We start from the raw sequence: 12,960 nt of genomic DNA on the forward strand, positions 1-12,960 counted from the left end.
ATTTCTTCACATTCTGTCTTTAATTTCAGTAAATTGAATATTCTAAACTAAAATTCTTACATATTTCACCTTTAATGTCTCTTTTTAAACTCTATTTTAACTATTGAACTAACTATTAGTATTATTTATCAATGTATTCAGTTATATTCTTGACTTTTCTGATAACCTTTTGCTCCATGTTGTCAGTTTCGGGCGTCCACACTGATGAACGCAAACATCTGCTTGTCTCAAAGTAGTTCTCCTTCAATGCACCGCATAAAAACAGCATACAGTAGGTCTATAGTGATAGTTTGAGGCAGAAATCTATCAATTTAACGAGTCAATAACCAATTTTAACAGTCCGCTTTTCAACTTACCCATGGCAACATGCAGTCCAGCCGTACATCATGAGTCACCCTTCTGTTACAGACAAAAGTGTTTCCTCCTCTGAGGTAAAGCTTGACTGACAGTTGGACGTCTGTGGCTTCCTCTTCACAGATAAGAGACTGCTTTGAATTTTATCTGAAACAAGAGAGGGTGCTCAGTAAAACTAACACAACGAAATGCCTTCACACGTCTTCACATTGTTGACTTTCAAAGCAGACGCACAACATTTTAGTTAGGTGTGTTTAAAGGTGCAATATGTAAGAACCAAACAAGACAAACAAATAGAGGGCAGCACATCACCGGAGTTACAACTACCTGCTGCTAACTGTAGCTGCCGTTAGCTAGTTAGCTCAATTAGCCATAGCTGTCCAGCCTGGGAACTTAGATATTAGGTATTACAAACTAGCTGGTTAGCATTTTGACTTCAGTGGATGTATCTGCAACACAATACATAGTCATCTTTAACATAACATCAGAACTGTTACTTCTTAACATTCTGGTTTTAAACAAAAAATCTTACATATTGCATCTTTAATGCTAGCAAATTTTAGCACACTAAACTAAGCTGGTGAACATTAGCAACATACCTGATAAACATCAAAATGCTGATGTTGTTATTGTGAGAAATTAATCATGCTAACATTAGCATTTAGCTCAAAGCACCACAGTTGGCTACCTAAGTAAATCCTCAAAAAGCGTTGGACGTTCAAAGACTTTACACTTTTAGAAAAAATTAAATAAAGTGCAAAAGAAACGCTAATAGCAGAAGACAACAGTGATACGTTAAAGGTGCAATATGTAAGATTTTAAAACATTTAAAAATTAACATCACCAGAATGTGGAGAAATAACAGTCTGATGTTATGTTAAAGACGACTATGTATTGTTAGCATGCTAACCAGCTAGCCTTGGCCTGTCCTGTCTCGCTCCAAGCACCCAGTCTGACTGCTAACTGCATGTCTAACTGAGCTAACTAGCTAACGGCAGCTACAGTCGGCAATTCTTCTTACATATTGCACCTTTGAACCACATGAGCGAACTAAAAGATGACTTCGTGATCAGATGACACTGAGTTACACTGTTGTGCTGCCAAGTCATGACTGGATCAGTTACAGAAGTGACTCTTAGGAAATCATTTTATCAAAAGCTGTTGACTGTGATGAAATGTGATCTGCAGATAAAGGGAAGTGTTATCTCAACACTCCCTGTCCACAATGTCCAGCTTCTCCTGCATGAATGATTACACCAGATCATACAAAAGCAAAGGCACAGAAGAGGGTATTATGACAGATTTTTTATTATTTATATGTCTTAAACATATTTACATGGGCAGTCATTAAGTAAAAACGTTCTCCTTAATTTTGACCTCACAGATAATAAAAGGCAGCTACATGACAGACAGAGAAACAAAGAGGGTAGATTACAAACAGTCACACCCTTGTCTTGCATTGCACAGTCCTTTTTCTAATGTCTTTGGCAAGAGTGTCGGTAACAATAGAAAATATTGCACACCATTTTTTCTTTACAGAAAATAGGTTAAAACATTGTGGTTCACTTGGCTTTAGACAGTTTCTATACACGTCCATTGGCCTAAAATAGAGCGAATAATTCTTAAAAGATAAACTCTGATGCCTCCGCTGTAACAGGGCCTTGATGGGAAAGAATAGAAAAGGGGGAAATGTAAAAAATACTGTGCACCAGCTGAAGAATGCATGTACGGCTGCAGCAGTGGCATTTGTTTATTTCCATTAAAAACTTCCTTGAACACTCTCGTACAAACACTGTACATGAATGGGAGCCCTAGATTTAAAAAAAGAGAGATAAGGTTTAGACTTGGGTCAAATTCAAATACCGATGTTCCTCATTTGTTACAACATCCCTCGGGTGGAGCTTAAGACACCACGATGATTAAGATAACATTGTGTTGTCAGTCACAGTATTGGATACACACTTGCTGTGTCAGATCACATGCTTAAACCCCTCTAACATGACATAAAATAAACTATACAAAAGGATAAATGACCCAAATCTGACATAAGTCAAAATAGTATTGACCGGAGTCTCCATAGGAAACATTTTCCAGCTCATGACATGTAAAGTAAACCAATGGATGATGGCTTCAGGTTGTGTTCAGGTACTTTATGGTTTCCTCTCGACTGGCAGGTAGTTGAATCCGTCATTGGTGGTGAAGACGTCGTGAAACATCCACATCAGAGTATGGTGGTGGAGCCGTGTGGGTTGGCACTAGTCGGTGTGCCACTGATGGCGTTGAAGATGCCCATGGAGTCGGACAGCGCGCTCCTTGTGCCGTCCTCCACTGGGTTTATCTGGAAGGTCACATTATTACGATTAGGAAGGTTGTTTGAAAGTGACACACACTCACTCAGGCACGTACATTTATGTTTAGGGACTGTGGGGAAATTATTCGAGGAGGTTTTGGTGGAAGTTGTTTCAAAATGAAGGGTCGAAAGAGAACAACAACGCCGAGGAGGGCTTTGCTTTTGTCTTAAATTACGATACGATTGAGCTCGTCTCCCCATTTTTATAATTTTCATACAGTCCCTCACAGTTTCTGTAGTAACTTCCTCAAATGACAAAAGCACTGTTACCATCCAATCTGCTCAGGCCAGCACAAAGAGAGAGGAGACAGGAGACCCGGTTAGTAAACGAGCAGAGGAGTGCAGCAGTGGACAATAAAATGAGCACAATGAACATAAATAGTAAAAATGAACTAAACAAAACAGCTAGTTGGAGTCTGAATGATATAACCCACATCTATACCTGTTCATGCATGATGTTCGACAGCTCCCTGGCCAGGTCCCTGTAGCTGGCCTTCATCTCATCGTGGTACTCCTGCTGGTCCTCTTTGATCAGCCGCTCGTTCACTCCCAGCCCCTGACCGCAGGCGTCCACGAATTGCCTGAGGGAGGGATGCGACAGGGTTTTAGTGCCACTTCAAAGCAACATGCAGAGGACAGAATGTGACAGAGTAACATGGTAGGACATATTTCCATAGGCCGAGAACAAACCAAGGGAATAAGCAGCGAATGTTTCCATCATCGATAAGTACCTGAACACCTCTTTGAGCTGCTTGACCTTGTTGTCAGGATATTTCTTGGCACTGCTGTCGTCCAGGAAGGCTCTGGCGTAAGCGAGAGGGCCGGCATTGACCTGGAAAACAACGGAGGTGAAAGATCAGAAATGACACTGAAGGAGTGAAATGATTTACAGCCTTTGTAACTGGCAGCACGACCTCGCCACCTGTACCTGAACGCTGATGCTGCCTTGCAGTTTGAGCTGCAGACGGATCATGTCCACCTCGGAGGCCGAGCACAGCAGCCGCAGCTCGGACACCTTGGCACTCATCTCGTCTATGGCCACCTCGATGGGGCTCAGGTCGGTCTGGTGTTGGTACATGACCGCTATACGCTTCTTCACGTAAGGGAAACAGTGGGTGGCTGGATGGGAGACAGAAGAGGATGGGGAGGACTTAAATCATGCTTTCAAATGACATAAGAATTGTGCAAAACAACACTGAAAAACTATGCTGGGATGTCGATTCAGCTCAAAATTCAGATAAAATCAATTTGGCACTACAAAAAGACCTGCTGCCAAAAAAAAAAAGACCTGTGGCGACAGTACAGCCAAATATTGAGGCCCTAAACACACCCCTGCCTGCAGCCAAGTCATTATCAGTCAGCAGGATTATTACCATCAAAGATAACTACATGAACTTTGGGATCAAGTGAATAAACCTCACATGATCTTATCTGATTAATGTTTCGGGACCAGGAACAACCAGGAAATATTCTTGCTTTCTGCTTCCTGATGTTGCCGCTGTGATAAATAAGCCACACGGTGCGTTTCTTGCTCCTGCTCGTACAAGTCAAATTTGTGTCTAAACTGCTGTGATGATGGCAAATCATTTTCATCACTGTGTGCATGACCTACTGGTGAGAACGGTCCGCCGTTTACACTGCTCCTCCACCCCTCCCTGCTTCTTTCCCGACACCGTGAACGGCGTCTCAAACACGAAGCGCCGGATGTTGTGGCTCTTCTCGAAGTCGGTCTTCCGGTCCTCCAGCTCCTTGTCGTCTAAGTAGGGTGTGACGTGGGTCACCTGGATGTAGGCGTACTTGGAGTCCAAATCCTTCGGGTTCACCTGTAAGTGCACAGGAGACAGATATATTTTATTTTGACTCAAACGTCGACAGCCCTAAAATATCTGTGGTCCTGGGAAAACCTTATAGGTGCAATATGTAAGAATCGTCAACTTTCACAAAAAAAAATCTAGCAATAGCCCTCCAAGTAAGTTTGTTTTGGGGTGAACTGCCCCTTTAATAAACTTAAACCTGCATTGTAAGTGGCTTATTTACAAGCTTTCATCCAGAGTCAATGAACTGTAGCGATGCTGCTGTATGTTGTTTTGTAACCATGACTTTTCTGAACGCCGTCCCTGAACTCTGCACTACAAACCTCCTATTACATGTTCTCCCAGGGCCATTGCACAACTGTCAGGGTCTACACCACTTCCCGTCACATAAACACACACAGACGTGATCCCACCTTGCCAGAGTCCTGAATGATCTTGACGTTCTCCTGGCCGAACTTGTCGGAGTAGAGCTTCAGGAGCCTCTGAGAAATCTCAGACAGCGGAGTGAACTTTGGCTCCTTGTAGATGTATTCCTTTCCATCTTCGTCCTCGAAGAAGCCCTGTGGAGGAGAGGAGGCAGGTCAGGAGACTGGTGTTGAATTCAGCCGTACAAATGGAGTTCTGCTTCAGAATTTGACGACTTTTAACCTTTAAAAACTAAACACGTTTCTGACACAGCACAAGCAGTACACGGACAAACAAAACCCAATAAAACACATGTATGCAATACCTCATTTGAATGAGGTATTGCATACAAAGCCACTTATAGGACAATCAAAAAAAAAAAGAAACAAAAACTTACTCTACACCATTTACTCAATGCAAAAACATGCATGTGCAGTTCCTCTCCACCACCGTTCAGCAATCACAAGCCAATGAGGAGCTAAATCTAGGTGATCCAGAGCTACGTTTAACCACTAATTGAACTCAACAATATCAGGCCTCAAATAATATAACGATGCGAGGAGGCGGACTAGCACACCAGGCCAACACACACAGCTAAACCTCTACGGACTTACCGCAGCCTTGGAGAGGGAGGAGAAAAGAAGAGACATCTCTATTAACAAGAGAGTTTTAGGTGGGCTAAAGCTCAATGGTTTGTGTGCATATGTGTGTGTGTTTAGGAAGTGTTAACACAGTGAATGTGATTGCAAAAGGCAAGAGATAACATGACTTATTAAGAGTGCTAGCAATCATGCTCAGCAAAATAGTACTATAATACATCCATGGTTAGCTTATGTGTGTGTTTCACCTGTCCAAAGAAGGCCACTCTGAAGTATGTGCCCAGCAGCCTCTTGCCTGTATGCATCACCTCCATCACTTTGGTATAGGCACGGTGGAGGGTATCGTACAGGTGTGTCAGTTTCTGTTCCGCAGAAACACAAAGATTGCAGACATTTTCACAAAAATCAACCAAGAACTTAAAGAAATAACGTTTTAGTAACTTTTTGCTTGATAAAAGATAGAAACACAGTCGAGCTGTTATCATAAAAATAGTGATTATTGTCGCTTTAAAAGGTGCAATATGTAAGAAATGGCACGTGTCGGATTTACACTGCAAACAAATAGGGGGCAGCATATCACCAGAGTAACCGCTAACTGCAGCTAACTGTAGCTGCTTATCTCAATTATCCATGCAGCTAATGCTCATATTAGCTTACTCTGACTGGACTGGGAGAGTTAGTGTTGTTTGAGGGACAAAGTGGCTTGGAGCTAGCTGGTTAGCATGCTAATTTCAGTAGATATCTCTGCAACACAAAACATAGCTGTCTTTGACACAATGTACCTTTAAAGCAAGACTACACAACTTTTGCTGAATATCTAAGATGCACTCCATGTTTCCTGAAAGGTTTATAGCACTGCTTCTGTCTGATCACTGTTCAGTTTACCTCAAAGTCTCTACGCTGCTCGTAGATGGGAATGATGAGCCTGTAGACATCGGCGATGAGCTCGTAACGCTCCGCCTTCCAGAGGCCGTCACCGCACTCCTCCAGCAGCTCCATCAGCACCTCCTGAACACACACACACACACACACACGCACTGATGAATAAATATAAGCTTCCTGCAGTCTCAGCATATTTTACTGTTGCAAAGGGGGACATTTCTGTTTGTTCTGATTTACAAGGCTACAGTGGACTTAAAACGAGCGTAATGTTCCTGTAAAGGCAGCAGACGTGGGAGGAAATGGATCCATCATGTCTGTTCTTTTTATTGGGGGATTATACAGAGGAGGAGATGGAAGGTGGAAGCGCTTTTTCGTTGCCTACAGATGTGTTGACCAAGTCATAAAAGCTGAGAAATTCTCTGGCCATCACTTTCAATTTCACATCAGTTTAGACCAGGCAGCTTTCCCCACACATAAACTGGTATTTGTACACCTCACGCATACTTTAAACCAGGCGTACAAAGGTTTTCAGGAGATTGGTGCAGGGAAATGACAAAATATAACGAGAGAGATGTTTTGTTCTGCATCCATTTATGATTAATGTTAGGAATGGAAACGAAACTTGGACGCTGGAAGACGCTGGAACCAGCAAATGTTTGACATTTTTATGCTTAAAAAATGACTTTAACAGGTACAATAATATTATTACAGGGATGGGGCTCTGTTGGAACAACAAACATGGGGGGGAGGGATTAATCTATAATTCAAACAAATGCCCATTGATTTTCTTTCAGTCGACTAATCAATTAATCTAGTGTCAACAAGCCACTTCCCCTGCCGGAGTGTCATTGATTAAGAAGACACTGAATCCCTCTACAGGAGTGTTGACCCTGAGGCCAGACCGTTCTGTGTGCCAGCTCAGTGATTTTCTACATTAACACATGTAACCAAGCCCCAAGTCAAAGTCTACAGTATTTTCACGTCTCGGAGCAATTGATACTCTTAACGGAGATAAGAGACGGTCATTATGTGACACGTGATGCCAATGAGGAACTTAAAAAAACATCTAAATGCTTGGTCAACACAGCGGAGCACAGCGTGTAAGGAGATTAGTGTACAGCAGTTTCACCTCGTTGAAGTGAACATCCTGCATCCCCACGTCCTCCATCATGGCCGCCTCCTCGTCGATGTTCGGAGTGATGACGCGGAAAGCCGAGCAGCCCTGCCTGAACATACCTGAACGTACAGATACAGAAGCAACATGAGTGGTTTTGTTTTTTTTCCCCAAAACTAATGTGTGAAAGGCAAAATTAAATTTCGAATTTGCTTCTTTGGTTAAACATCTTTAAAAATAAGAGAGCCTCTGTGGAGCAAAAAGGTCGACGCAGTGTTTGACAAAGGAGCTCTGAGGGGAAGTCAACCCACTCTGACCTGACGTTGAACTTTCATAAAACCCTGTTGTATTTTACAACAGATCCCCGGATCCAAAGTCTGAACACAGTATCCTGGTTGGTATGTGCAGAAACACGAGAGGGGATCTTATCTAGAGAATGCAGTGTTTTTAACACGGGAACAAACAGATGACCCTTGGACGGCTGCTCAGGTGGAGGATGAAGGTGTATGTTCCTGTGTGTATATGTGTAGGTGTGCGTGGAACAGGACATGCTCGTTTTATTTCTCAACAAGCAGTGCAGAGAGTAAATAAGTAAAGAGAAAAGGCAGGAGATATTCAAAATCGCCTGCAAATTATATCAATCGCTCCATTAAAAAATAGGAATATGCATTAATAAGCGACCTCCTTGGCTTCACCAGGCCCAAAAGCATTTTTGTTGCCATCCATAATCTTTCATCAGTACACAAGAAGTGAATCAAATGAATTTATTGAGTTTGTTCAACACTTATTCCTGTATAATCTTCTCTCTACGGTGATAAGCAGTTACTCATTATATAGCCTCTATAAATTGGGATTGTAAAAGTGTTTGAGTTCAAACGATCAGCGGTTATTTAGCATACTGTTCCGACTCCTATATCCTCGACTCACCTTTCCTCCACAGGTACTCAGCTACCAGAGCAGCGACGTGCACATAACACATGGCTGCCTGCAGGTGGAGCAGACAAACAGAGACAAGGCACAGGTTAGAGATGTAACGCAGGGTTAGGGCCAAATAAAAATAAATAAATAAATAAAAATACCTCTGAGAGATCTCCGTTCTTGTGGTGGATACGTGCCATGCTGTCCAGCCATGTCTTTCTGAGCTCGGGCGTGCTGGTGTAAGACTTGGCCAAGCTGTACTGGAGGTCCACCAGCATCTCCGGATCGTTCTCGTGCTCCTTCATCTGCTCCGTGGCCATCAGCACTGTGCGGATGCGCTTCATCAGGTCCTTCACATCTGACGGGAATGCTGTGTGCTACAAGAGGACAATAGCCAGATGTAAGTCTTGTGAGCCTGTTTTTGCAGTCCAGACCACTAGTTGCACGGCTAACTGAGCTCACTAGCTAAAGGCAGCTACAGTATCATCATTCTCCCCTCACCTTGATGTTCTTGTCACTGTTGGCACAGTTGTTAATGATGGAGAGAGACTGCTGGAAACGGGTACCCCCGATGCCGATGACGTCAGCAATCAGCTGACTGACAGCAATGACCACCTGGGTGAATAGAGAGGAAGAACAAAGATAATCAATGTTACACTAACGCAACAAGAACATGGTTAACGACTCATCAGAAAGGCTTAAAAACTATTCGACACACATACCTGCAGGTGTGTTCGTACAAAAGACTTGCGTCCTGTGTAATCAAAGTTGCTTTTCATGAGGAAGTAGAGCAGATGGGCGGCGTCACTGCGGATACAGCTCAGCTTGGAGTTACAGCACTTGAGGATTTCGTAGCATAGAGAGGCACACATGTCGGCCCTGCCGTCGAAGAAGGTGCAGGGGAACTGGAGGACACGTGGAGGGAGGCAGGATGTAATGCGTGACAAATACAGCTATCAGGGAAAAAGACAATACAACAAATGTTCTGATTTCCCTTTCACCTTGTAGATGAAGGTCCTGAGCGAGGTGAAGACCTGTTTGAGGGCGGCCTCAGACTGAGGGATCTGCAGGAAGCAGAGATGTACCTGGAAAACTTTCTTCATCAGGGGGTTGTGACCAAGATCTGAAGTAAGCTGCGTCTAAGGGGGACAAACCAACCAAGATGTGATTAAGATGCAAAATGTCATGTGTCTTTGTTGTTTGTATCAACAGGCTGTCGCAGCTGATACCTTGAATCCCATGATGAAGATGCTGAGTGTGTCCAGCACAGTCAGACAGACCTCTGTGGACACATTGGCCTCCAGCAGACACTGGCTGCTCACGTCTGCTTCCGTATGAGAGTACACTGCACAGATAGCACACACACAAGGTCGCTGTTAAAAGATATATCTTTATTGGAGCAGTAAATATGTTTTTCACTCAAACATCACCTGCTTGATTAGGTTGTTGATCAGTACCAAGCACTTCTGTTCTGCTTGTTTATGAATGGAGATAAGCTCTGTCATTGTTATTGCAGCTCTTATTGCTGCCTATAGAGGTCAGTAAAAGACACAGACGTTTAGTTTAGCTGCTCACCAAATAAACAACTAAAATCATATTTTAACCAGACATAAAATAGTCAAATTACTGGTTGGTGCTTGGGCCCTAATAATCTCTGTTCCAGCCCTGGCAAGCAAGCAAGAAAGCAAGAAAGAAAGAAAGAAAGAAAGAAAGAAATCTGCGAAGCCCTCTTGGTGTGACGTTCGTCCTCTAGAAGTCAGGACAGGACAGGATGTCTTACTGTTGTTGAAGGTGTGAGCGTTCTCCAGCGTTCCCAGCTGCTGAAGACGGGCATGCAGGATCCCCGCCCTGTTACGAGACACAGGCAGAGTCAGAGACTTCCTGTCGGGAGCTACAGGCCCCGCCGCCTCCTGGCTCCTGTTGGGAGAGGAGAAACACTGTTAGCGGGTATGCTACGGTCACATGATAGGACGGTCAATACATCGATAAAAAGGCACACAAGAGGAAATGTCTGAGGAAATGTCTCAGTGGTGTCGAAGAACAGTAACAGATAGAAACAGAGCAGACAAATGAATGTGGCTTTAATGGCAGCATCATGCATTAATTAGGCAAAGTGACACCGGCAGTCTCTTACCCACGCAGGAGGGGCCCCGGCCCGCGACATTACCCACAACAACAACTTTCCAGCAGTGTTACAGACGAGAGAACAAACCAGAGGCAAAGGGGTTAAAAGAGTCAGTCAGTTTGTGTTTGTAAGTCTGTGCATTAGTGTGAGTCATATTGCATAGATGAGGAACATAATTAGTTTCGGTTCAATTTTTTAAACACAAATAAAGTCAGTTGAGATAAGAGACGTAACACTGTACCTGACGATGAATCTCTTCCCCATGTATCTGAACTGATGGAGGCAGACTCTGCAGGACAAACACAAGAGGTGGTGCTCAGTCGGAGATCATTGCCAGACTCAACTTGCATAAAAGTTTGTCAAGTTCTGTGCTTACTCTATTAATGTGAAGAAGTCCATTAAGTCTGAGGGAGCTGCTTTGTTCCAGTATGCAAACAGGGCCTCTGGGGTGGAGGACATGGGAAGAAAAATCTTTAGAAAGGATTAACTGTGGGCCAGTTTTTCATATCAGCAATGTGTCACGATCAAGTACAGTCACTCAGATGACAGTCTTACCCTCTGACATGCTCTTGAGGATGTGAAGGAAGCACATGAGCAGGTTTTTGATCTCGTCCCGGTCAAGTTTGTCGCAGCGCAGCACAGTGCTGCCCAGAGCCGACGCACACTGGTTCTAGAGGGAGACAGAAAACAAATAAGAGGATAGAAAGTTCTCGTTATCAGGCGCAGACGGCGGAGTTGCAGAAATCGGAAAACTTCAAAAGAGATAAGGAACATCACTCAAACCCAAACTTCAGAGATGAGAAATGTCAAGTATTTTCCTCCGGGGCGGACAAAAGCATTTGCTGAAGCAGCTCTGTGCTTTGAGATAACGGCATCAATTGCAGGTTTGAAGAAACACATTTACAGTTACATTACAGCAACTGAGGAAATAAGTGAAAGAGGCCATGAGGTCAGCTCAACCTCCGCAGCACACACACTCCCTGACGTGGGACACTCAGAGGAAGAATGTAGGGAGGAACTTAGGGAGGATTTTGGACGTACTGTACAGACTTCAGCAGTGTTTTTGGTCTCTAAATTTGACACTAAAAGCAAAACTCTGGTTTAGTGGCTCATAAAAAATCACACATCTGCTAAATTCTGTACAACTGCAGCCAAAAGTCTCTGTCGGAGAGCTCACAAAGGTCAAACAGAATACTTGTATGAGTAAGTTTTCCTCGTGATTCCCCTCAACCCTCTGGCCTGCCGCTTGTTTGTCATTTTCACTGTCGCTGTCCTGCAGGAGGTGAGGCAGGGGCACAGACAGGAGCGAGAAGTCCATGGTGACCCGCTTGGTCGCGCGGTTCATAGGTGGGAGTTGATCCTCGGGGTCCAAGGGGAGAGGGGGAACGTTGACCGAGTGCCTCCTGGTAAATCCCTCCTTGTAGTGGGTTGGGAAGGTTACAGAGCAAGGACAAGGGGAGTGGGAGCTCTGAAGGAGGGGGTGGGAGGACAGCGAGGACGTCCAAGAGTGCAGATAATGTAAAATTAAACAGAATTAGGGGAGTGCTGAGCGAACTACCAACTTTTAACTTTGTGTTTTGTTGACATTGGCTTTATTTCCTCATTATTTCAGGTCTCACAGACCAGAACCATGAAGCATATTTAATCTCCTTACGCTCACTGAAGCCAGATAACCTAACATTGGCGATACTGGATAATTGGTATCACAAAGCTGGTCAAACGAAAAATTTATGACTTTAATCTCATCAATACAAAGACTATAAAGTCCAAACATTTGCGAGATCTTCTGAGATTAAAGCCACAAATTTATGAGAAAAAAAACTTGGACAATAGTGTTTTTTGTCAAGGAACCGTATGGCTTCACTTTGCAGAGCTGGACTGACCTCAGTGCACCACAGACGGCACCACTTTCGGTCTAATATGCCTGCAGTTGATGATATAATCAGATGACATTCTGTGATTGGATTTAGCAATAAGAAAGTACTCGTGATTTTGGCCCAAAGTGACCGTATTATCATAACCAGCCAGACTTTGAAGAAATGGCCTGTAACCAGCAATATCCTTACATCTGTCTGGTTCATGCAGTTCAGCTTTCTTTCTTTTTTTTTTTGCTGATAACCACAAGGAATTAAGGCTACTGCAGCAGCGAAAGGTGATATTGAACGATATTAGATATATTATCACGTGGAATGAGACATTGTGAAATAGGATTGTGTGATTCACTAATATTGCAAGTGAAGTATCATTCAAGTATTCATGTACCTTCTCTAGGGAGTTGGTCTTGTCGCTGCTCTTGTCCAGGAGGCTGTTTCCAGAGTCAGTGGAGACCAGAGAGCCCCTGGAGTCCGCGTGGTGCACTGAGCTGACGTTGGGGGTCGAGCTCTGAGGGGAGGCTGCAG

At 43.7% G+C, this 12,960-nt stretch overlaps 1 protein-coding gene across 1 annotated transcript in view; it reads right to left on the reverse strand.

The window, feature by feature from the left end:
- Positions 1–1,661: 1,661 nt before the first annotated feature.
- The window catches only part of dock9b (dedicator of cytokinesis 9b), a 53,584-nt gene continuing 42,285 nt past the window's right edge, over positions 1,662–12,960 (reverse strand). Inside the window, exons 33-52 of the mRNA XM_073462430.1 lie at positions 12,824–12,954; positions 11,117–11,231; positions 10,938–11,004; positions 10,803–10,850; positions 10,217–10,353; positions 9,666–9,781; positions 9,438–9,575; positions 9,159–9,341; positions 8,938–9,051; positions 8,598–8,813; positions 8,446–8,503; positions 7,534–7,640; positions 6,408–6,530; positions 5,771–5,884; positions 4,932–5,078; positions 4,317–4,527; positions 3,633–3,823; positions 3,436–3,536; positions 3,147–3,285; positions 1,662–2,692 (exon numbers count right to left, since the gene is read on the reverse strand). Coding sequence (XP_073318531.1) covers positions 2,576–2,692; positions 3,147–3,285; positions 3,436–3,536; positions 3,633–3,823; positions 4,317–4,527; positions 4,932–5,078; positions 5,771–5,884; positions 6,408–6,530; positions 7,534–7,640; positions 8,446–8,503; positions 8,598–8,813; positions 8,938–9,051; positions 9,159–9,341; positions 9,438–9,575; positions 9,666–9,781; positions 10,217–10,353; positions 10,803–10,850; positions 10,938–11,004; positions 11,117–11,231; positions 12,824–12,954 — 2,573 coding nt within the window. The 3' untranslated portion in view covers positions 1,662–2,575. The remainder of the gene's footprint in view (positions 2,693–3,146; positions 3,286–3,435; positions 3,537–3,632; positions 3,824–4,316; positions 4,528–4,931; positions 5,079–5,770; positions 5,885–6,407; positions 6,531–7,533; positions 7,641–8,445; positions 8,504–8,597; positions 8,814–8,937; positions 9,052–9,158; positions 9,342–9,437; positions 9,576–9,665; positions 9,782–10,216; positions 10,354–10,802; positions 10,851–10,937; positions 11,005–11,116; positions 11,232–12,823; positions 12,955–12,960) is intronic.

Source organism: Pagrus major, chromosome 24 (genome assembly GCF_040436345.1).
Source record: "Pagrus major chromosome 24, Pma_NU_1.0".
Lineage (NCBI taxonomy): Eukaryota > Metazoa > Chordata > Actinopteri > Spariformes > Sparidae > Pagrus > Pagrus major.